This window comes from Aphelocoma coerulescens, chromosome 12 (assembly GCF_041296385.1).
Source record: "Aphelocoma coerulescens isolate FSJ_1873_10779 chromosome 12, UR_Acoe_1.0, whole genome shotgun sequence".
Lineage (NCBI taxonomy): Eukaryota > Metazoa > Chordata > Aves > Passeriformes > Corvidae > Aphelocoma > Aphelocoma coerulescens.
In genome coordinates this window covers 19992895-20018269 of record NC_091026.1, presented here as the reverse complement: position 1 = coordinate 20018269, position 25375 = coordinate 19992895, and the positions used below count along the sequence as shown (strand labels likewise).

The following is a 25375-nucleotide window of genomic DNA, read 5'->3' as shown; positions in this document are numbered from 1 at the left end:
CGTGTTTGCTGACTGGATAAATGTGAGGGGAGAATCCAGTGAGAGATTGTGAAGCTGCTCTGTTTTCTGTGTGTCAGGGGAGAGAAAGGCTCCTTGCCTGTATTGACACAGGTCCTGTTCTTTATGCTCGGATAACTGGAGTGTTTGTGTTGCTGTGGATCTTTAATAGAGACAGGTGCCATCCTTCCTGCCTCAGCAGAGGGAGGAAGGACCGAGCTGTGGGTAGAATTTCTTCGCTCAGAGAATGAATTTTTATTGTAACTACATTTAAAAAGTAGGCCATAGGTATAAATGGGTTACAGATGATGTTTGCATTTAGCTTTTTGTTTCTACTTGGTAGCCAAAGGTCAGCAGAGATTTTGACAGATCAAAATATTGGCAGGGGTTCATCCCAGGAAAAACAAAGTAAATAAATTTTGGTTAAAAACGTGAAAAGGAGAGAAATAACCAGGAGAGGGCTAGAAAAAAGAACGTGCCCTTGTACGTGGTCTGTGACGTCTCTTTTGGTCCATTTTTTTGCTGCCTTTTCCTGGTGTCTGTCTCTCAGGGCAGTCTCCTAAATAAACTCTGAGGCAGTTTGAGCAGGCTGTGGAAAGGAGCTGGTACCTATAGCAGTGGTGCAGTTCTTACTGACTTTGGGAAGATAAGGATTAGGGCCCCTGTATAAGTTCAATTCATACAATTATGTGATGGAGAATGAATCACTGAGGAAAGCAAACTAACTGAGAACTCTTTCAAGATGAGATTTTCAAATTGGGCCAAAAGGAAATTAGGTGTCCAGATTCCCTTCAAATATAACTGAAGCTGGAGCATAACTGTCCTAGTCTGTTCTGACAAACAGCTCAGAAAAAGTTCATGTGGTTGATAACCTTGAAGGCTTGTAGCTCCACTATCAGCTTCAGCCTTGACATGAAAGAACATGGAAACCCTGGAATCCACTTCTCTGATATTAGTCCCCAGGGATGTGTGGCAGCAAAACTTCCCACAGGGGGAGGATAGGGAGCACTTCAATAACTGCTAATGGCATCATATTCCACAAAACCCCTTTTCAGCTGCTGTTTAGGGACTTGCAAACGGCCTTAAATAGCTGTTGCATTGCAGGATCTCCTTGGGAGTGCTGTTCAGTGGTGCACTTAAACATCTGCACCTTCCTTTAATTGTTCTCCAAGCCACACTCAGGCCAATCTGAGGAGCTGCTGTGTCTGATGTTTGTGTTTCTCCTTAGCAGCAGAGGAGGAGTAGGGGCAGGAACAGCTGGGGGCTCTCTGGGTTGTGCTCTCAGACTAAGCCTTAATACCAGGCTTTGCAGATGCTCCTTCTGTGATCTTCCTCCTTCTCTGTGTCTTTTGATCAGCAGAATAGGAGGCTGTGCTTTGGCCTGCAGTTGGTGTAGATCATGGCACATGGAATGCAGCACTGGGGTTCAGCTGTGTTTCCTACAAAAACTGGCAGAGGTTTTGCTAAAGGTCTGATACGAGTCCAGCCAGGGAGATGGTATTGTCAGTGCCAGGTTTATTAATGCCTGTTTCTACAAAGCCATGTCAAAACAACCATGGTTTTGTTTCAACAAAGGACAGAGATGCAGTAAAATTGATTATTATAGAATCATGGAATGGTTAGGGTTGGGAAGGACCTTAAAGCCCATCCAGTCCCACCGCCTGCCACGGGCAGGGACACCTTCCACTCTCCCAGGTTGCTCCAAGCCCTGTCCAGCTTGGCTTTGGACACTTCCAGGGATCCAGGGGCAGCCCCAGCTGCTCTGGTCAGCTTGATTCTATTATGATCTACTGTATGCACATAATTCTGGGGAGATAGAACCAGGTGAGGCACAGAGGGAGTAGAGCTGTACCCCCCACTTGCTCTTTGGTTTTCCTGTTGTGAAATCAAAGGTGGGTGGATGCTGCTCTCTAGAAATGGATTCCGGGCTCCCACCAACAGGAGGCAAGTCAGAAAAACTTGGTCATTATGAAAAATATGAATTACAGAATCATAGAATATCCTGAGTTGGAAGGGACCCACAAGGATCACTGAAGTCCAACTCCTGGGCTTCTCCTCACTGGCTATATAGAGGTGGTCTGGTGGCATCTATGTTTGAATGGAAAACACCCTGGAAAACTACTGGGCCAGAGAAATGAAATTGGGCACCAAACCTCTTCACCTTCATCATTCCATAGTTCCCCCTTCCCCACAGTATTTTGGAGTCTGAATTCTGTGTGTTCAGAATGGTTTCATGGTGTGCAGGGAGGAGCACCAGCCCCTCGAGGGATTTATGGCTCCCTGTGAGGAAAGGAGAGAACACAGCACTGAGGGATTGGCTCCTGAAGTGTCCTGGAGCTCCCCAGCACGGGGTGGGAGCCCTCTGGAAAATGGCAGCCAAGGACTGTGCATGGATGCAGCAGGAACATCCAGGTTTATTGAAGGGCCTGGGACTGCCAAAGCAAGGAAGCAAGGACAGGCCTCAGTAGGAAAAACTCCTGTTTGAAAAAAACTGCCAAGAACTTTTACTCCAGTTGTGAGCAGAAGGCTGGAGTTGCAGTGTTTAAAGTTTTTTTTTTTTTTTAACTTTTATTCATTCCAAATCAGTGATTCCACTGAGGATTATATGATTTAAATTCCATCCCTCTACTCCCATAATGGGGATAAAAATTATGGTTTCAAGTGATTTTTGAAAAAAAAAAAAATCCTTGTTATAAAATTCCACACAAAATGTTTCACAGCTGCTGAGAATTTAAGGATAGTTAATGCTTCCAGATGCACCCAAGAAAAATCTCATTTACCTGATTTTGAATCTGTCACACCACTGAAGTTAATGAGATGTAAGCTCTTAAGTCATTTAGTCACTTTTGAATATTTTACTTAATGATCAATTCCAGATTTTCTAAAGTATTTATTTTTATGTATTTCAAAAAACGGTTATGATGCTTTTATTATGCTTCAGCATTCCTTTGGTCTACTTGACATAACCATACAGCTGTACAAATTTAATGGTAAATCTCCTGTATCTCACTAAAAACGAAAATCAGTCTTTTGTTGCTTTCATACCGATAGGAAACATGACAGAGGTTCATAATGTGCTGAGGATTAAGGGCAGGTAGAGAACTGGAGCAGAGGGAAGGGGTTTGGGAAGTGGAAGGGAGTGTGGGGAGGTGGCACCAGGAGTGATCTGACTCTCACTGCCAGCCAGCAGCAACTGAGGGCAAAATGGGAACAGTTAGGGGAAGGGAAAAGGGCTGCTGGAGAAAGCAGGCAGCAGTGAAGGGAAATACAGATCAAGTTCTTCCGTGTGAGCTCTGCAGGTCTCGTGATGAGCAATGCTGTCGAGGGCAGGATGAGCCAGGGAGGCTGATGCAGAGCAAGGCTGGGAGAGAGGTGGATAAAAGTCCTCAGATACAAAACATTGCAGTTTGGAAGGAGCTCACAGGATGCCAGTAGAGGGGAAACAGGAAACACTCCCTCCATACGACAGCAAAGAAAGGTTAGCTGGGGTGCAGTACAGAGTGTCTCTTCCTGCAGGGATACAGTGCCCGTGTTTCAGAGTGGGCTGTGTGCAACGCCATTGGCATCTCCAGCTCAGGCACTCTGGCTTTTCACGAAGAAAGAAGTCCCACGGCAGCACGCTCACCCTGCCCCCCAGGCGTGGGGTTCCGTGGCTGAGGGTGCAGGGCTGCTGCGCTTGTGCCATCAGCACAGGGAGCGGGAGAAGGCAAATCCCAGTTGCAGCAGAAACTCGTGGCATTTGTTGTGGTGGTGGGCCATGGAATGGGATCACAGTGTAGCAAACAGCCCCTGCTGGTGCATTGGGTGGGTTGTGAAATGGCTCCTTCCCGCTCCAGTCCTGCATTCCTGGGTGCTTTTCCCGTTGTGCACATCCAACGCGATGCTTTGTAGGATGGCAAGGTGGTCACAAGAGATGTGCCCAAGGGACTCATCCTGTTCCCATGCAGGGCACATCAGCTGTGGTGGAGATGTTGCCGGAGTAGCCCTCACTTGTTTATCCCAATAATTTCAGGAATTTCATTGCAGTGGTTTGTCCTCAGCAGTATTTTCAAGGTTGCCAGCACAAAGCAAAAGGAGTTGCCTGATTTGAACTCAAAGATGCTTCTTTTATCACTGATGTTCCAGATTGTCAGGGGCAATGGGGCAAGTTTACGCCCTTCTTTCTGGATCTCAGGTTCCCTGACCTATTTCCAGATTCACCCTTTTATGGAACCAGTGGCCCAAACTGCTGCTCTTTTAATAGCCACCTTTTGGTGACTCAGGGAGTAGTCCTGGGGGCAGGGCTGGAGGACAGGTGGTATGAATGTATTGGTGAGTTTGTGCTCTTCATTGCAAGACCACATCCTGGGTCAGTCTTGGTTTGTGGGTGAAAATACCCTCTCAGTCCAGTAAAATATGATTTAGATGAGTAAATGAAAAGCGAGTTTAGCTGGAATACTGCATCCCACACTTGAGTGGGTTATTCACTCTTCAGGGGACTGAAATATTTTACTATTGGGCAACCAAGGGGAAGTAACAGTGCAGAAGTTTAGTTGGGTATGAAATATCTGCTCTTATGCAGCCTCTCTGAACCGCTAGCCAAATGAAAACTAACAGTGGTCTTTCCCTCCTGTTTTCCAAGTGGCCAGTCTCAATCCCTGATTCTGAGCAAACTGGGGTGGTTTTTGTCTTCAGTGAAGAGTAGATGCAAATACATTTTGAAGGCAATTAGAGTGTTTTTATTTTTGCTCACAATAAACTGCAAGCACAATAAAATTGCTAGCACAAGGTTGAAGGTTATTTGCTAAGATTATATGCCACATGTGATTTATCTCTTCCCCACTTTTTATTCTTCTATTAGCAAGATTTTAAATATCCAGGGGATCTCTACAGAATTCTGTAAGGTCAGATTAAAAGGCTGAAAATATTTAGTGCAGGTGGCTGTGTGTGCAGAATCCACTGCCTTAACAAGGTGCTTCTTGCTGCTCTCAGGTGACCTGCATCTCCCTCCAGGATTCCCAGCAGCATCAGCTCTCCTGCAATCCTGCAGATCAGCTCATCCCTGAGAAGTGTGTTGCTGTTATCAAGCCTTTTTCCCCTGCAGTTCTCTAAAAAGATGATAAATGACAGCCAAGAGCAGGGAACACAGAGCCCGTTATTCCCCAGTGGAAAGGAACATGTTAAACATCGCTTTCCTTCCCGGCACCTCGGGCTGCTGTTGGAGGCTGCTGAGCTCACTGGGGAATGTGGCTCTGTCCTCCTCCATGGCCATGTGTCCCTGTCACCTTCCTTTTCACCAGTGACTGTGCTTCTGCAGCTGCCCAGATTTGCAAAGACAGCCAGGTGAAAAGAGATCTGCCCACACACACACAGATGGAGCAGTCAGTGTGGTCTGTGTCCACCAGCACAGAGTGGTCAACACAAGCGTGCTCAGAAGGCAGAGAGCCCCAGATTGCTTGGAATCAAGGATGGGAGGTGGGGACAGAGGGAGGAAGAGCAGGATGGCTGTTTTGGAGGGCAGCCCATGCACAGGTTAGCTTATGGTCACGGAGGAACCAACACCTTGGACCCAAAGTGATGTGCTCTTCCACCAGTTTGGTGGGAGGTTTGGGTAGAGCTGTGTGATCCTGGAAAAGTGCTGCAGGAACCTGAGGAGATGATGGAAAAGGGGCCTTGCTTTGCCCCTTCTGACACCTGTTCAGTTAATTATTTTCCAAAGGCAATTTTATGATGTCATGCAAGCTGGAAGCCAACGTTCTGTGGCCAATCTCGTCCTCAGTGTCCTTTTCTCCAGCTAAAGTAGAGTGAATCTTTGCTGCAGAAGAGATCTTGGTTTAATTCATTGTGCCTGCAGCTTTAAGGTTAGAATAGAATATAGATGAGATGATAATTATTGCTCTGAAGCTCTTCTGGAGAAGGCAGCATGAGGAAATGTCCCATTAACATTAAAAACAAATCCAGGAGAAGGTGCTGAAGAAATGCTTTCACCCTGTTACTTCTCCATGATCAAAGGACACTTGCCTAACCCCCAACATCTAATTGTCACACGATTAAAAATGTATGAGCTCTCCTGAACATAGCAAGATTGTGTGTAGCAGCATAAGGACTTGATTGAAATGCATAATTAATACCTTCACTCAGCCTCATGTGGAAACACAAGACCAACAGGGCGGGTTGTCCAAGGGATGGACTCAAGTTTTTGCACCAAGGCAGCTGATTAATGAAACGATGCTGGTAACGTCTCACTTTTAGACAAGGAAAAAGAAGTTTGAAGTTTATCTGTAAATTTTGGGCTGTAAAGTTTTGGATGTATTTGAGAAGCCAATGAGTTTTAAAAAACTTCACACAGCCCCAAACCCCAGGCACATCTGTTATTTGAACAATTAACTTTTACTTACCAAGAACTTATTTGGTGTGTAAAAATTTGTAAAAATTGCACATTGGTAGTGGTCATAAAGAGTAGAAAATGCTGTGCTTGTTGCTGAGGGGTCTAGTGTGATGTAACCATGCATTCACCAGAGCCCACCCTGCTTGTGACTCGTGTGCAGAACTTCCATGGATTCAGAAAAGACAACGGACAACGCTTCCGTAGGTTCAACTGTAAATGATGCCTTTATATTGTACCCAGTGCACACAGAACACTGCTGCTCTCTTTTACCACAGTAATTCAGGAAAATACTCAGAATATGGATTAAATTTAAGCCTGTAAAAAATACAGTTCAGTATCGGACCAAACATGACTGTCTTGGTTAATTTCTGCTTTTGAAGGAACATTAATCCAATTCATTTTTTTTTTTTCAAGTATATTCCAAGATTCAATAGGTTTATTTCAGTTTGATAGCACTGAGTTGGGTTTTTTTGTCCTAACTGATGGTAATGACAGCTAAATGTCAGCTTCATTTCTATCTTAGCTCAGAATATAAACAGAAAAGTATACAAAAAGGAAAAAGTCCTGTTACACACTCTGTGAATTCTTTTTGCTGTGTACCCTATGCCAGAAAGTTTTGATTCTGCATGTGACTCTCAGTCCAAAAGCCACACCAAGACATTTTTCTCATAAAATTATTTTCCATATTTTGCCTCTAGTGCAGAGAAAACACTGCTATTAACATAAATGTATAAAAAACCTGAATCTGGAACTTCATTTTATCAAGAAAAACCCCCCATGATATTTTTATATAACATTTTGGATATATTTTATGTCAAAACATGATCACCAGTCAAACTAGTGACATCTAAACCCAATACATTATTGTGACTTCTAAAATAAAAAAAAACAGAACAAAACTAAATTTATTATAGCTCTGCCTTCATTAAACACTGTGTGTTGTTGATTTAAACACAACAAAACTCTAGTAATTCTTCAAAAGTGTCTACTAAATAGAATAAAAAGAATAAGAGAACAATTAACATTTAGTTTGTTACATTAAAAAATTGGATGTACATATTCCTATTGCCTGTTAGCTTTACCTAAGCCTTCAACTACTACAAAAATAATAATAATAATAAAAAAGATAACTCATTGTTGAAAGTCAAAAACATTCAAATCAGTTGATACAACATTACAGTACAGTCAACTAATATCATTCAGGGTCTCCTTTTCTCAGGGTGGAGTCCTCAGACCAGGGTCACAAACCTAGTTCACTGCAGGTCCAAAACTGAGGGTCAGCTCGGTGAGATCCTGCCCCTATGATGGCTTGGGGAGAACGGGGCCGGCTGTGTTGGAACCGTGGGCTCACCCAGCCTCAGCACTGGAGTTAGGACAGAGTTAAGTTTAGCACAGTAACAAAAAAAAGAATAAAAAAAGAAACAAACAAAAAAACAACCAAACCCAAAAAAGGAAAAATAATAAAATAAATGGAAGATTGGAAGCTAGGTGAAGCTGCCATTTGTGTCAACCCATTGCGATACGCTATACTAAAAAATCCTGAAATATCCACCTGTCCTCACCGCTCTGCCACGGACTAGCAAAGTCAAAAATACAAAAGTCTTCAACTCGTCGTTTTTGCAGAATAAAGCAAAAAAGTCTTTGTGCTCCTTACTACCAGAAGCAAAATATCCTCTGAGTTACCACATGTAATAGCTTCTGGATGTGTCGACTTGGGTCGGCTTGGTCTCTGCAGAGCCATCCTTGTCTTTTTCACTGTCACCTTCCCAGAGATTAATAAGTGGAGGGTAGAGCTCGTTCAGGGGGATTGAAGAGGTCTTTTGCATATATTTTTTCAATGAGTGGTGGTAGTTTTTTCTCTTAAACCTTTTTGCAATATAAACAGAGACAGAGGCGAGGCTGATGACAGCAAACATGGATCCCATCACTGCTGCCAGGGCCGTGCTGGTTTCCTGGTCGGAAATATCCAGCGCAAAAGCTGCATTTTTGGTTGTGACGTTGACACAGGATCTCTGTGTTTGCTGATGGATGTTGGATACTGTCAGACACACTTCATAATCTGTAGAGGGTTGTAAATGTGTGAGGTTGTATTCGTGGACATCCACTGGGACCCTGGCGGTGTAGGTGATGTGAGGGTTGTCAATCTTCATTGTGGCCGATGACCATTTTAAATTGGAAGTCATGACATTGGAATTGACTTTCCAAGAAACCAGGATGGAATGGGATTCGGCTTGTTTCACGTAGATCTTCAGAACCTGGGTGCCATCCAGGAGCGTCCCGTTCACCCGGATGGTAGCGACCCTTGTGTCAGCCCCTTCTATGTTTTGGGCGACACAGGTGTATCTCCCGGAGTCCTCAACCTGGATGTTGGAGATTTCCAAGGTGCCCTCACTGCTCAGCTTGTATTTGTCAGAGAGGCTTTCCACGGTGACTTTATTGCCCAGAGGAGTGACCCAGTAGATTTCTGGCTCAGGTTCTGCCATGGCCCGGCAATCTAAAAACACCGTCATGCCGATGTCCAGGTTTAAGTGATTGGGAAAGGTCTCATGTGAGATCATTGGAAGACATTGTTCGTTTGAATCCTGTATCAGCACTTCCTTCACCTGCTGTCCCCGGTATTCTGGAGGCATAGCACAGAACATGGAGAGAGGCTCCATGAAGCGGATGTTGGTTTTGTTGGAGTTGATCCAGTGGATGACGCAGTCGCACCTGAGCGGGTTGCTGTGGATGCTGATCTCACGGAGGTTTGGGAGGGATTCCACTGTCTTTTGGTAGACTGCATTCAAGGCGTTGTTGTTGAGCATCAGGCTCTCCAGGGCAGGGACGTTGCGGAATGCCAGGCGATGGATGTAAGACAGCTTGGGGTTGTTGGTGGCTTCCAGCTTTGTGAGTTCAGGCAGGTTGTCCAGCGCATACCTATCGACAGACACGAGTTCTCCCATGTTGTTGATCCCCAGCTCTTTCAATCTGAGCATGTTTTTAAAATCCCCTTCTTGAATTTTATGAATTGGATTTTTGTTGAGATCCAGGAATTTTAAATTGGGAACTTTCTCAAGTGCAAGCTGAGGAACTTTTACCAATTTGTTATCATAAAAGGAAAGACTTTCAAGACTATCCAAGCCTACCAAGGCATTGCCAGGAATGTCTGTGAGGTACATACCTGCCAAAACTAGACTCCTTAAGTTTGAGAGTGGTTTGAAATTCATATCAAGTATTCCAATCACTGGGTTTTCTCCAATCATGAGAATCTCTAAGTTGGGAGTAGAATCAAACCAACGGCTGTCAATAACTTTTAATTTGTTGGAGTTGAGGTGTAATCTCAGAAGATTTTTCAGGCCAGAGAATGCGTTCGCAGAAATGCTGCTGATCTGGTTGTGATTTATGTAGAGCTCCTGCAGATTGCAGAGGTCTTGCAGGCAGTAGTCAGTCATCTCTGTGATCTGGTTCTCCTCCAGGTGCAAAGTCGTAAGCTGAGTAAGATTGGAGAGCCCCACATCTCTGATACTTGTGAAGTTATTTTGTGAAAAATCCAATTCTGTTAAATTAAAGAGCTGTTGGAGCTCGTCTGTGGTCTTTGCAATGTTGTTGCTTTGTAACAGAAGGACTTGAGTGTCACTGGAGAGGTTGCTGGGGATTTTTGTTAACCGGAGGTCGTTGCAGTCAACTGTGGTGGCTTCCCTGTACGTTGACTGTGGTGTAAACCAGGGCCTGATTTCACAGACACAAAGCTGTGGACATTCGTTGCTCTGTATGGAAGACTCAGTTAATGAATTCATTAACAATTCTAGCACCAACTGGCACACAGTTAAAACAACTCTAACCTTTGCCATGCTGGCCAGGGAGGGAGTTCAGATCCCCAGCCCCCTAAAATCCCCACAGAGGGTGATCCCCTATCAGGCAGAAAATGTAAAGCTTGATGTTTAAGGTGAAAGGCTTGGACATCCAGACAGGTGAAAGATGATTTTCTGAGTTCAGAGAAGTTAAGAAATGCTCTGAAGACTCTCTGCTGCTCCTCGGTGTTTCAGAATCTTCTGCAAATCAGTGCCTGAATGTGGTCCTGAAAGCAGATTAGGATATCTGTTACGCTCAGCTCATATACAGTTCATCTATTATTAGTTAGTTTCTTCAACCTTTGAAAGAAAATATCTGAAAACAGTCATTATTTTAACAGCAACCTCTTATAAAAATCCCAATCTGGTATAGGTAAATTATGTAGGGTTTGGAACTCTCTACTTGGGGTCTAAATGAGAAATCTCTCTGAGTGAATTACCTGAAAATAAGACTTTGGGATACTTTTCAGGTTTAACCTGCAGGAGTTGTTTGAATGGCTTGGGGAATGCTGAGGGTGGAGGACGTGCTGGTGAGCACAGCGAGGTCTCAGACGAGTGTCAATGCCCAATCCCTGTCCCCAAGGCTCGGATTTCAGGCGTGTGGAATTAAGGCTCAGGAAGCTGTTGGTTTAGAAGTTTGAAGCTAAATGCATGTGAACTTTGCCAAAATTCATCCAAGTTAATCAAATCGGTTCCAGATAACAGCTTAGATTTAATCCAGCTCAGCACCAAACAATAACAGTAAATTTGATTAAATGAATGTACTGCCCTTATTTCAGCTGTTTGTACTGCACTGTGATGGTATGAACTGTTTACCACGATTCCAAATTGCTGTGGAAGCCCCACATTTGCATCAGCTTAGCCTGAAGTTGTTCATGCAAGAGTGTGTTTAAATTAACCCAGCTGTGCCCAGGCACCTCAGAACATCCGGTGTATCGTGGGGCTTTAAGCACATAATCCAGGAAAATTTCATAGTAAAATCTTTCTCATTCTCACTTCATTGGAAAATCACTCTGGTGAGTGCAGTTGAGACTTCTCAAACAAAAGGTTTGGGTTTTTGTGTAACTAAAATAATCAGGTTGTGCTGTATGGACTCCCCACCCCTGAAAGTGTCCAAGGCCAGGCTGGACAGGGCTTGGAGCAACCTGGGATAGTGGAAGGTGGCAGGGGGTGGAATTGGATGGGCTTTAAGGTCCCTCCCAACCCAAACCACTCTGTGATATCTGTGAGAACACAGTGATTAAAAACTGCAATAGCAGAAAGCAGGAAATCAAATCTTTTTCAATCAGAACGTAGCAAAGCCTCAACCCAGTCACAGCCCACAAAAGATGGTACTATAAAAAATAACAAAACTAAATACAGCTTTTAAAAAGAAGTTTAAAATACTCCTCTGGATCGTGGTGACAGGAATGCTATTTATACAACACTTACTTCCAAATCTGATCATATCAAATAATGAAATTACTGTGTTTTATTTTAGATTATGTAGTGCTGTAGGTAGAACACAACCAACAGCATTTTTATTGCTTATTTTTATATTGTTATTCTGTGGTTGTGCTTTGGAGGAAGGGAAAGAGGAGTGGGACCCAGAATACATTTGACCCTGTTGAGTCAGATTTTGCCTCTGGTATCTGAGACTTGAAGGAGAGCTGAGCAGACTCTGCTGGAGGGGGGAAAACCAACTGTAGGACCAACATTCCTTCTCAAATGACTTCCAACTGATGGAAGAATTGACTAAGATTGTATTAAAAAATAAATCCTAATGGCACCGTAATAGTAGGGAACACATTAGCATGGAGTGATGAGGAGGCTGCCGTAGCCTGAGCTGTGCTGACTCTGATGGATGCTTCCCTCCACAGCAACACATTTGTAGCTGACCCAAACCAGCCAGTTCTAGGAGAACTGATGGCATCCGAAGTGTAATTGATTTAATTGCAGATTTTCAGATGGCAGCATTTTGCAGTGAGTAACGCAGGCAGTGCCTCCCCCTGGTCACAGTCCCGGGCAGGTCCAGGAGGTGCCCTGAGCTGCTGTGCCCGTGGGCTGTCCCCTCACACAGGGACATGTCCCTGCTCCAGCTCTGCACCTGGCCCAGAGAGGGAACACTGCTCCCAACATTCCTGCCTGTGGAATTTCTCCTGCAGCTTCTCAGTGGATGAAGAGAAGGGAGTTGGTGCCTCATAAAGCTGAGGGCCCTACTGTTTTACTCCTGATTTAGCCCTGATGGAGCTGTATGAATCGTGTAATGCTTTAAAAACCAAACTGCCTGAAAAAGACTTCAAAGGTTCTTTTAAAATATGTAGGAGCATGTCTAGATGTTGCAAAAAAAATCAAATTCGATCTCTTCTTTGTTGAATATTTATATCCTCTTACTTGCATGTTACAGTTATTGTTCATCCTTGCTAAGAAGGCATTTGTGGGTTTATTGACCAGAGTTCTGGGTTTATGACCACTGTAAATAGATGGTTTTACAAGTTCTTAGTGACTCGTTCTCTTCTGTAGCTATTCTACTGTGAATGGATTTAATTTTCTTTAACTGCAAATGCTCTTTAGAAACAACCCATACATTGCTGTCTCCAGTCTCCCCCAGCCCAGGGCAGCTTGGATGAAGCTGGAAATTAAATTCCAGGGTAATCAAAGAGTGAATCCTGAGCAGCCTCACATGCCCCAGCCCATTTCAGTGCTGTCCTGGTGTGAGTGGCAGCACAGGGGCCACAGCAGGAGGAACAGCCTGTCATGGGCTTTGGTTTTAGCTCCTTGTGGTGTGTAAAACCCCATCCATGGCCCTGATCAAAGCTACAGAGGCAGCAGAGCAGCCACCAAAAGCCATCCCCTTGCCCCAGGATTCTCATCTTTCCAGTCTTTCCAGCACTGGCAGGACTGATCCCACAGACCTCTGCAATGTTTTGTGTTGCAGATCCTGAGGGTGTGAAGGAAAGCTTTTAGCATTCCCTGCCTTCCCTCTCATTTGTTAAATTCATATTTTCTGGTGTTCCAACCCACAACAGCAGTTGTAACAGCTGGTAACTTGATATCAGCAGAAATAATGGCTAATTTTATGTGAGAGATATGGAGGGAATTATTTTACTCAGAGTAACGAAATGCATTTTCCGTGGCACCGCTCAGTACCCGGTGCAGTAAGAAACCACATTTCTGTCAGCAGCAAACCCACAGCAGCTGGCTGGGGTGTTGGCTTGTTCCTGTTCCCTGAGGGCAGAAACAGGAGCATCATTCCTGTCTCTCATCCTGGAAATGCCATGGGGAAGTCTAACTCTTCCCTTCCTAGCTAAGTTCTGAAAACTGGTTAATACTGAGAATTTGTTTGGCCCAAGAAATCATGAGGGCAGGTGTTTGGTTATGGAGCAGAAGATCCCTCATTTCAGCTTCCCTCGGAGAGAGGGGTGGGTGCGAAGAGGTGTGCCCTGGTAGCCATGGACTTACTGGTGGCTTTTAAAGAATTTGGTTGGTTGGGTGATCAGAAGAAAAAGTCCATTTAAGCCTCCATTGCAGTAAGAGGAGAATATGAAGGGACAAGCATGAAATAAACTGCTCATTAAAAGTGTTCATAGTTAACCTGCCAACTAAAAAGAAGAGATATTAAACAATTTTGCTTGGTAATAGGAAAACAAAGTGTTGTCACTTCCCTGACAACTGTATTAATGGTCACTATTAAAATTCGCTGAAAAGAGCAACAATCTTGTTTGCACATGGATATCTGGATGCATTTTGAAACAGTGGTGCTGCCACAGCAAATCTGCCCTCTCCACAGTAACGTGGTTCATTCTTGCAGAATTTCTTTTATATTGCAATAGCATCAGCCCAGATTTTGGTCGGCAGCCACCTGCACTGAGTGTGCCCAGGTAAAAGCTGGAGGGATCAGATACACGAAGAAATTACCCCAGGCTAAGACAAGCAATTTATTCTGCAGTTGCTGTGAGCCAGAAGCACACGCTGATCTCCCATCCCTCCCCTCCCCTCTCTCCAAAGAAACATTTTCCCAGGTGGGAGCCGTGTGTTGGAAAATTGTCTGTTGTGCTAACATTCTGCTAATGACTCGCGAAGCTCCTGCATTCCCATCACCATCCTGTGGGAAACCGCTGCCATCCCTCAGGGAAAACCTGTCCTGGCTGCTGCAGCCTGGATCAGGTGGCTCAGCAGGGCAATGCAGGTGGGACAGCCCAGCAGCCGTGCCCAGGGACCTGGAGCAGGGTTAGTGCCAAGCAGGAGAACTGGGGGAGCTTCAGGTGGAACTGGAAAATGGAATTTAGACTGGGATCAGTACAGCTCCAGGCTCTGCTCTGTCCCTCAGCAATGGGACAAGAGGAACAGGCAGGAACTGATGCCCAGGAAGTTCCACCTGAACATGAGGCAGAACTTTCCCATGCAGTGCCCAGCCCTGAACAGGTTGTCCAGGGGGAGTGTGGAGTCTCTTCCCTGGGGATATTCCAGACCCATCTGGACACAGTCCTGTGCCTTGTGCTCTGGGCTGGCCCTGCTGGAGCAGAGAGGTGTACCAGATGCCCCACTGTGGTCCTTCCAACCTGATCCATTCTGTGACTCTGTGGAGGGAAGAACCTGTTGGGAGAGGGGACACTGGAGGCTGGGCTGGAAAAGGTCTGGGCTGGAGCTCCGTGGGTGCTGGAAGCATCACTGGAGGTGAGGGCAGCCACAGGGAGCTCAGGCTGGCATCACTGCAGGCTGCTCAAGGCAGCTGGGTGAGTTTAGGAAAGGGTTTTGTGTGTGTGTGTTGGAGGTAAAACATGCCCTGCTCTGCTCTGACCTTCAACAGGGCCTCTGCAGCTCTGTATCCCCCTGTTTTCTGTGGATAAAACAGGGATTGGGGCCGTGCCCGGGTGAGCCATCACCTCTGGCCGGGCTTTAGGAGGGAGACGCACTGAAATAGGAGTGCCCACTAAATCACAGCAGTAAGCTCAACACTAAACCTGGTCTAAAACCAGGTTACTAAAGTCAGGCTTGCTCCAGTCAAGAGCAGCAGTGACCTTGTACATCTTAGAGAAAGAGGACTTGGAGTTTAATAACCAGGGCATTTCCAGCCAACTCACGGAATGGGCTCCATTCCCAGGAATTAAATTTACAAGTGCAATCTTGTGTATTTAGAAAAACATTGAGGAATCAAGTAAGCCTTTTATAGTGAGGTTTTTAAAGTCTCCAGTGTCATCAGGAAATAAGCTATTTACAGGTTTGAATTGTGGAAAATACAGAAAAATCAAGCTGAAAATGATGACAGTTGAAAGAGCTTGAAAAAATCTGAACGTGGGAGCTTGGTATTAAAAGGAAATACCAAAACAAGGGCCTGTAGGACATCTAATAATGGTATAAAGCCTCAAAACACATCCTCAGGGATTTACAATATTTAAGGTTTGGGGCTCTTTTTCCCTTCAAATAATGCCTACTTTTTCTTCTCGTCTGTACACACATTCCATCAAAATAAAGTCTGTGTTTAATTTTGGAGAAAGCTCTGGTGAGAAGGTGATTTGCTGCATCTCAAGACAACCTTAGCATGCTTTATCTGTGTTCTTTTGAAAAATACTACTCTTATCTCCACCAAAGAACTGCAAAGAGCATCCTATTCATAACGTCTGCACTGCAGAAACAGCATATTACAGCTTGGAAATTTGTAATTTATTTGGGCTTATTCTTAAGACTCGCATCCGATACATATTTTTCATTAAAATATTGAAGTAAATTTGCAGAAGAGGGAAAAATGGTTTTCATTCATAGACTGCTCTGCAGTGCAAGGGGCTGGATCCCCTGCAGGGAGCAGCCACTGGGTATTGATGGCCCAACAAATCCATCATAGAATTGCAACCCAGCTTCTGGCAACTGATGGAAAATGTCTCACAGATTACCATTAACCAGTCATATTAGAAACATCAGGAATAAGAGGGGCTTGCCAAACAGTGGGTTGTCAAATTATAGAGGCTGTTTGCTTTAGGAAAGAAAAAACCTCATAAAGCACTTCATAGTCTTGAAACCTGAAAGGTGAGATGTTTGTGCAGCAGGAATATTCTTATGTTAGGAACACACATTTTTATCAGCTTTCTTGCTACATTTCTCTTCATGAATGAGTTTAATCTTGGGACAATAGGGGCTGTTCTGCTGTCCAGGACTCGTTTTCATGTCCTGCTACAAGGGTTCAATGTGAAGGCAAAGCTTTGATTCCATTTGATGGAGAAGAATCCGATCTGTGACCATTGTCTTCATTCCACACAATCACCAGAAAAAGTTACTTCATTAGATCAGCATTTCTGAGAGTCAACCCATTCCACTGCCAGGTTACGATCCAATTTCCTGAGACCTTCCCTGCAGCTTTTCCCTTCTGCCTGACCTGCAGGACAGCTCCTTTCAGGTTATGGAGGACAAACCTCTGGGATGTGCTTTCCTTTCCCCCTGGACATGCCCTAACCCATCCCCAGCCCTCTGGGCATTTTAAATGCAAGGGAGAATTGAAACCCAATTGGTTTAAGTACAGTATCTAAAATTTCCAGAGCATAACTAATTTGGGAAGACCTATTCCAAGTATTTTTTGCATGTCGTGTATCTGCTGGCTGATGAATGAAAGAGAACCAATGCTAGAGAAATTCTGCTTTGGCGTCTCACCATATTTAAAGAGTAGAAATGGATTGAGTCATGGCATATTTGGGATCTCAGAACCCTGTGGAAGGATCTGAGCATCTTGTGACCCACAGGGGCACCTCCCTCCCAAGGATTTCATATGGAACAGCTCAGAAAATCTCTGCTTCTTACTATTGATCAAAATCAGCCCAGTTCAAGTAAAAATTAAAAAAAAAAGTGAAAGAGGAAAAGGGGCATGAAGGTAGATTGGGTTGGATTTTGGAGTGGGATTCCCTTTTTGTTTCTTGACCACTCGGAGAGCCAAGGAGCTTGGCCAGTAGAAGCAAAGTGTTAATAACGAAAGGAGGAGCACACAAGGAATATTTTTAACCAGGAGAAACAGGGATGTCAGAACTCCACAGGATTTTCCTGAAGTAACAGAAAATCCTTTTCCTCCCTTTTTGCTGACTGGCTTCTGGCAGTGTGATTATTTTGCTTCCTACACAGTTCTAGATCAAACTCCAGTTTTGTGAGTCACTCAGGATCCCCCACAGTTGGGAAAGACCCCAGCGTGTACGTGGTTGTTACTACAACACAGGATGCCAAAAAACCCTGTGCTGGAAACGGTGCCTGATAAATCCAAACCAGAATGAGTCAGGAGCTCTGTAGGTATTTATAAATCAACACAATGGTGCTGGCTGTAGGGAATGCATGAGGCTTGTTATTAAAAATTATATGTGCATGGAGCTTCAATTGCTTTTCTTCAATCAAGAAAAAAGTTCTTTTTCTGGTCCTTGTTACACCCTGTTTTGATAATTCTGTTTCCTGTGGCTGTAGTATGTGTTAGCTTTTCAATTATTAGTGATTAAGTATTAAACTGTATTTTACTATTAGCCGAGATCTATACCTACAGTTTGTACATGTAGTGTGCTGACACAGACTTCAGCCCTTAGAATAAAACAGACTTTTATTGATTTTTTCCCTGAGTTTTATGCTTACAAAACCCAATTCTCTGTTTCTGAGCTATATATATTTGAATGTTAATAGACCCATCTATTGAGTTGGCTGATACAGAAGATCTGATAGGAAAGATTGTGAGCATACCACTAACAAAATAAATGGATTTAGCATGGGAGGTGCTGAGATCTCATAGAAAGGCTGTTAGCACCAAGACAAAGATCTGGAACTCAACCAAGCCGGGAAAGGATAGAACTAATTCCAGTAAGTGGCCACAGATTTGGAACTGCTCTGAACCAAGGCTTTACTGTGACTTAAGGAAAAGGCTCTTTTCTCTCCAGTTCCACTGCTGTATCCTGTGACCCCCCCCTTTTCCAAGTCTTTCTGCACTTCTGCTACATGAAATACATGTTCTGCACCATTATTTTGTTCCAAAGTCATTTAGGTAGCATTGCCACGGGATCAGAACAGGAAAGCTCAGTCAGCTGAGAGTGGTGGAAACCTTCACAGCCTGGATTTAACAATTTCTTTTGATCTCAAGTATCACCTGAACCCTGATAGTTTGTTTCCTGCAGAAAACAGTCTTGCTTTGAGATGTTCATGAGATTAAGAAGGAGAGAAAATACATCCTGTTGAATGTATTGTGTGTTTAGGAAGAGGCTTAAAAACTGTTCCTTGAGCTTCAGTCCTCAGTCTGGTCATGGCCATGTCCCAGGTTTTCCATGGATGGCTTTTTTCATCTGTGGAGGTACTAAAATTGCTGCCTATTGCAGAAAGGAAGTTTTTCCTGTCAAAATTTTAAGTTATCGATGCTTTATAGATAAAATCTTTACCTAATTACAATGATTCATTTGGGCACAGTAATGTTTCTTTTCTATACACCAGACTCATTGCACTTAAAGGGGGCAGAAAGAGAAAGGAAAGCAGATTTCTCAATGAACTTAGAAAAAGCACTGACCTGGTTTTACTTGGTGCCTTTTACTACAATGAACCCATTCTGAAGACCTGTTTTCAAGCAGCAATTAAAAAACTTCATTTCTGCAACTGCTTGTTCACCTATGGCTAAGATAAGTTATTTTTCAAGGCATTTACATGTCACTGGTGGCTCTCTGGAACTATCAATATTTACTCTATTTCTGTTAGAATGATGGATCATTTGTAATTGAAAAATTTAACAAGGCCAATCAGTAGCTCATCTGCATCCCAGTAATTGTATGCAGCACATTAGCAAGGTATGAATTTATTAGATAGTTTTGGACTTGCTTAATCAAATAAATGATATGATGCATGAAATAACAGAAAATGAAGAATTCATTATATAAATGATAAACATTTTCAAATTACAAAAGGACAATCCAAGCTTTGATTGGTATTTTATTAAAAAAAGGTGAAATGTTATTCTACCAAACCTTAGACAAGCTCAGGGATTCTCTCTGAAAAACTCTTAGGTGTTTTGTAGAAGTCCCTTAATATGTGATCTGTCAGCCTCCAGTGTGGAGGAGGAACCCAGGGAACATCTCCCATGACCTCAAACAGCCCCATGGCTTCTCCAGAGCACGAGTGTTCTCTTTATAACAGGATAAAATAAGGAGCAGTGACCTCAGGTGGAATACTCCAGTGAAGGGCAGAAGGTGGCAGTGGCAGGGCTGGAGATCTGCGTTATCTCCATTGCCACAGGTGGAGCTTGTCCAGCTTGGAAAGTGTTTGTTGAGCATGGAGGAATCTGGTTTTGGTCTCAGCACCACCTTGTAAGGTGTGGGGTACTGAAATGTGTGTATGGAAGCAGAGCTGGGTGTTTCTGCAGGTGAGACCCAATCCATGCACAAGGAAGGTCAAACAGGTACCAGACACATCCCTGCAACATCCCCCATCCCAGGCTCAGCCCTGCTGCTTTTCTGTCCCATGCTGGACTTGGACACCTCCTGCTTGCCACAAATCAGCCCCTTTGGGGTGAAGCCAGTGACTCTCAGCTGATCTCAGAGGTGGGATGTGCCCATCCACCCAGGGGCCCTGTGGGACTCCTCTCTGGTGGTCCCCAGGGCACAGGGCTGCACTGGGACAGCGATGGCTCCCAGCACCACAGTGGGGAACGAGCTATGGGTGCCTCTGGAGTGTGAAGAGACCCCCCACCCTGACACCTGCCTGGGGTTTTGCTCCCTTCCAGGCCCAGAACAGCCCTTCCACAGGAGCAGGGCAGGGGCTGCACTTCCCCAGCGCTGGTGGGAGCTGAGGAACCAGCCAGGCAAACCCTGCCAGGTACCTTCAGGGGGCCTTGGCTTCCAAAAGCCCTTGGTTCTCCTGCTCTAATCCAAGCTGACAGATGCCCAAATTGCTGGAATTACCAGTTAGTTAAATTAAACACCTGGAAACGAGATGCTGGCTGACAACCTCTAAAATTTCTAACTAAAACCTCCAAGTAAGGTTTGCCTCAGTGTTAAACTGCTTTGAGTTGGGAATTGGTCAGGGAAAATACTGCCCTGTGTGACCACTGAGGACTAAAGGACAGCACCTCAGGAGAGAAAATTATGTAGTAAGGCTGCTGTACCAAATAAAATAAGGGAAAGAGCTGCTTCTCCATGGCACTTTTATAACTGCTGTGCATTCTCACTACAGCACCCTGTTAAATATTTCAGGCCCGTTACTTAAACTTGCTTTGCCTTGTTGTTCTGTTAGTTAAAAAGGGAAGAAAAAGGCAATACTCCACTGCAAGTACTCGATCTTTAGAAGCTGTGCTCCAGGTAAAAACCAGGTCCTGCTCTTTCAATAATTCAGCCAGATGGAAAGTCAAGAAAACACTGGCTTGTATCACCAAAGTAGGGTCTTATGAAATAGAAGGTGAAGTTATAAAAATATTTTGCAGGAGAAGTTAAGAGCAGAGACTAATTCTTGTCTCACTGATGCCACAGACTTGTCCTGCCTTCACCAGGGGGAGAATTAGGCCAATCCAAAATAGGCCAATCCAGTATTTTTCTTCAGTGCCATACGCACAAAAAGGAAAGACGACATCTGAAGAGCAAAACAAAATTTGAATAAAGTTGCAGGGTTTGAAGCAGCAAAGAATAAGAGAGGGGGGCTCAGAAGAACTTTCGGCTGGGGAGCTCTCAGCCCTCCATGGAGGCATGTTCAACTCCCAACCTTATGGAGCCCATTAGTGAAGGACTTAATTACTCAGCTACAGGAAAAGAACAAGACTGGAAATGTCTTTGCGTAACTCAAGCACATCTGCAGCGGCTGTTTCTTATCAAAGTAGTCCTGTGAATTCTCTGTGCAGAACTTAAGCCCTCCAAATCTTAGAGAAACACCATTATTTAATAATTAATTACAAACCAACAAAACCAGCTCTATGATTTTCTTTGCTCTTGCCCATCTTTCTTTCCACATGTTAATTGCAGAGACAAAATAGAGCATGGGAATTATTTGTAGTGGGTTTCCTTGGATTTCTGTCCTGGTATGGGGCTCTGGCTGCTTCCCACCTCTGCACTCTCCCAGGAGCCCCCCAAGCACTGCCAACCCTCCTAACACAGTTGGCAGAAAAACCATCCCAGCTCCAAAGTCCCCTTTTGTGTAGAACTCACAAATTATTTTTGAGAAAGATGTGTTTAAGTCCTGACCCTGTTAATGACTTAACTGCTCTGGAGCATAGCCTGGAATTCTTGATTCCTGGGAGCAACGTGGGTCTCCAGGATGGCAGCTCCAGCTGGGAGGGGATGCAGGAATCAGCCGTGGTGAGGCTGAAATGCAGGCTCCCTGTCCATGAGCCTTATACAAACAGAGAGGAGGAGGGCTGGATTTATGTGCTTCCAAAAACTTTACATAGATTTTCTTCAGTTCTGTGTCTACAAAATGTCTGCCAGGAAAAAATCTGGAGCTTGGCAGGATGAAGCCTCACACGTGTATTGTTCATGTAACTATGGTAACCTACAAATGCCACCAGTGTTTCCATTTCATACACAAATGAGGGGACAGCTGTGGGGACCACATGTCTGCCAATGGAATAATATATGTGAACTAGGATGGCTTGGTCAGAAAATTACAACTCATCTATATTAATCAGGGCTTCAAAGAACAGGCACCTCCGTGGTGACAAAGTGCACAGGAAGACAGAGGGATTTTTATTTTGGAAAATTTTGGCTCCTCTGTAAATATTTTCAGCATCTTGCTACTTTGCTGGTTGAAAAATAAACTAAAATAAATACTGTACAACCAGAGCTCTTCTATAAACATCACTTAACTCTTTTCCTTGGGTTTTGTTTGTTTGGGGCCTTTTTTTCTGATGCCTGATCCTTGTCTGAGCCTGACACAAAACCTGACCTGGGACCAGGCAAGCCACTCACCTGGGGAAGGAGCAGCTTCAAAAGAGGCAGAAATAATGTGGTTCAGAGCTTTGTGAACAAAGCCCTTTTTTACTCATTGATCTCATTAACAGAAGGAAGAGCTTCAAAAAATTCACACAAGAAATTTAAAAAATGACTTAAAAATATTGTTTAAATCTGGATGAATCTATATCATCCCTAACAACAACAAAAAGAAATCTGCAGATCCAATAATGCAAATAAATCCCCTTTCCAGTGAGTATCAAGCTACGCAAGCTGCAGTAGCAGCAATACTTGACCGCTGTTATGATTCATGCAAGGTGCTTTAAGTGTCCCTACAAAAAAAGCCACGGAGCGGGGATCTGCCGCCCTCCTTGGCAGCAGCAGCAGCCAGCCGGCAGCCGGATGCAGCAGGAATCCAGCACGGCCGATTAGGAAAAGTTTTCCCTGCCTTCTGCAGTGCCACGCTTCTGTATCGGAGTGAAACAAAGGCTGCGGCATCCCCTCCTCCGCTCGCGGCAACGAGCCGGGCTCCGAGCACCCGGCACGAGGGGGATGGAGGAGATGGTGATGAGCATGAGAGCTTTAACCACTGCTTGTTGAAATGATCCCATTTGCTCCACGAGCTGGAAACAAATACACACAGAGAATCATGGAATCCCAGACTGGTTTGGATTGGGAGGGACCTTAAAGCCCATCCAGTGCCACCCCCTGCCATGGCAGGGACACCTCCCACTGTCCCAGGCTGCTCCAAGCCCCAATGTCCAGCCTGGCCTTGGGCACTGCCAGGGATCCAGGGGCAGCCACAGCTGCTCTGGGCACCCTGTGCCGGGGCTCTGTTCCCTATGAGGTTGTTTGACCCCTGGTCAGTCAGACTGAACAGAAGTTTCTTTTTTCAGCCTGAATTTGGATGGGCTCAGCATTATTTATGGCAGTAAAAAAAGGTCCTTCACAGTTCGCATGAAAAGTTGTTATCCTTTTATAATTGTCCAACTTAATGCAAAATCCTATTTCCTTCAATGATCAGGAGTGTTATCGTGTCTGTTCTAGGTAAATGGAAAAGACTTTATGGTCATCACAGTAACTGGTCTATTAAAGTCCAAAATGCCTACTGGGAGAGATAATTTTATATAGACTACATAAAACGTTGTGCAGATAACTCTCAACACGTGAGGTAAAAGTTAAACTGGAGCTCTTGTCCCGGAGCAGTGGCACTACAGAGGCTGCAGAGCAGGGGGACAGGGACATCAGGGGCTGTGCCCAGGGCTGGGAGCCCATGGGCTGACCAGGCAGAACCATCCTGCTCCCATCTGGGAAGCTTCGTGCGCTGGTTTGTGTCCCTCTCAGTGTGTCTGTCTTTTAAATTAATTTAAATTCTGACTTGCAAGACTTTGGGAGGATCAGTTTGGTAGGATCCCTTGCACAACAGTGGGGCTGATGCTGGGTGTGCCTTCGGTTATTCGAAGCTCTGTGATCTCCCTGTGTGTACATCTGAGATATGGGCCAGAACAGGTTCATGATCTTGTTCAGAAATACTAGGTTCCTTTTATAGGGACCCTTTAAGTCTGTAAGGAAAAGACTTAAAGGTTCCCAAACTAGTTTTTATTGAAGGGATTCATTACTTGGGAGCTGTCGCACAGCTCCAGAACGAGAATAGAAGCACCCTGTGTGTGATCTCTCACCTTTGGACAACACTATCGCCTACTTTGAGTTTAATTCTGTTACTTTTCCTTCTATCGCCTGGTGGGAAATGCGCACTGGGGGAGAGAATCACTTGGGGGAGGGCGAAAATCGCAGGCGAACATCTGTTGTGCGGCCCCGGCAGGGCTGAGCCGCCGGCACAATGCGCCTCGCTCCTGTCCCTCCTCTCACAGGGAACGGGGGCCGGCCCCGCGCTCAAAGGGCTCTTTGACAGGGGCGACAAAGGGGCGGCAGCGGGGCCGGTCCCTTTGTCCGCCCGCGGCCGCCAGCCCCGGGGGCCGGGGCACCCCCAGAGCCGGGGTAAAGGGCTGCCGCTGCCCCGCGCTTCTCCCCGCACCTTTTAGGCAACAGACTCCCAAAAGAGCCCCCACCAAAGCGCAGGTGCGCTGCAGCAGGGACCCGGCGGAGCATCCCTCGCCTGCCCTGCGCTCTGCCGTGGCCGGTCCCGCAGCCCCCCGGGTGCGGAGCGGCCGCTCCGCCCGCAGCGCCCCGCGCACAAAGCCGCGGCCGCGGGAGGAGGGCGGCGGAGCCGCGGCCCCGCTCACACTGCGCCTTTATGCCGCTCTCTGAAGGGCCATTGTCACACTGAAGGCTCCTTGTCTCCTCGCATTCCTCCGGGTGAATGGATGAGGCAGGACATCTGCCGGGATCCGCTCCCATTCGCATGCAAATAGGGGACGCGGGCAGCGCTGCCGCACCGCCGGCCCCGCGCCCACCGCCGGCACCCCGGTGCAGCGATTCCCCCCCAGAATCCCCGATTTACCGCAAACCGGCCCCGGGAACAGCGGAGCACCCGAGAGGGAGGAGCAGGAGGAGAGCGATGCTGCAGCCGAAACCCCGCAGCCCCGGAGGTGCGAGGCGGCCGCAGCCCCGGGGCGGTCCCGGCGCGGTGCGGAGCCACCGAAACCCCGCAGCCCGGGGGGACTCCCCCGGCAGCCCCGGGGGGGCACGGGGGGCGCGTCCGCCACCGCAAACTTTGCTCTCTCCGCGGGCCGCACCGCACACCCCCGCAGCGGAGCCCTTGCACCCGCGGCGCTCCCGCAGCCTCTGCTCCCTCCCCCGAGCCTGGCGGACGCACTCACCGCCGGCCGGGCACTGCCGCGGTTGTCCCCCGGGGCTGCACATCCGCCGCTGCCGCCGCGGTCCCAACCGCGCCGGGATGCCGGGAGCGACGGACGGACGGATCGGTCCCTCCGTGCCTGCTGCCCGCCCCCAGGACAGCGGGAGCGACGGTGCCGGTGCGCGGTGCGCGGTGCCGCCCGCTCTGAGCCGCCGCCGGCGCGCACCTGGGAAGGCGCCGCGGGTCAGCTGACGGGCCGCGCTCCCATTGGCTGCCCCGCGCGGCGGCACCGGCTGCGGGGGGCGGGGCCAGACCAGGCCCCGCCCCCGGCCCCGCCCCGGCCCCGCCCCCGGCCTCGGTGCGCTCCGGGGCTGCCGCGGGCATCGTCCGCATCCAGGGCGAGCATCCTTCCCTTCCTTCGCATCCAGGGTGAACATCCCTCCTCCCAGCGTTCCGATCCAGGGTTAACAACCCTTCCCTCCATCCTTCGCATCCAGGGTTAACACCCCTTCCTCCCATCCTTCGGATCCAGGGCTAACAACCCTTTCCTTCTAGCCTTCGTACCCGGAGTGAA

General features: G+C 46.3%; 1 protein-coding gene across 1 annotated transcript; it reads right to left on the bottom strand.

Moving 5' to 3' along the window:
• Positions 1-6569: 6569 nt before the first annotated feature.
• On the bottom strand, positions 6570-24991 carry LRRN1 (leucine rich repeat neuronal 1). The gene is made up of 2 exons (XM_069027834.1): positions 24824-24991; positions 6570-10421 (listed from the first exon to the last, which is right to left on the bottom strand). Exon 2 carries the CDS (start codon positions 10192-10194, stop codon positions 8044-8046), a length of 2151 nt encoding a protein of 716 aa, XP_068883935.1. The 5' UTR covers positions 10195-10421; positions 24824-24991; the 3' UTR covers positions 6570-8043.
• Positions 24992-25375: the final 384 nt, after the last annotated feature.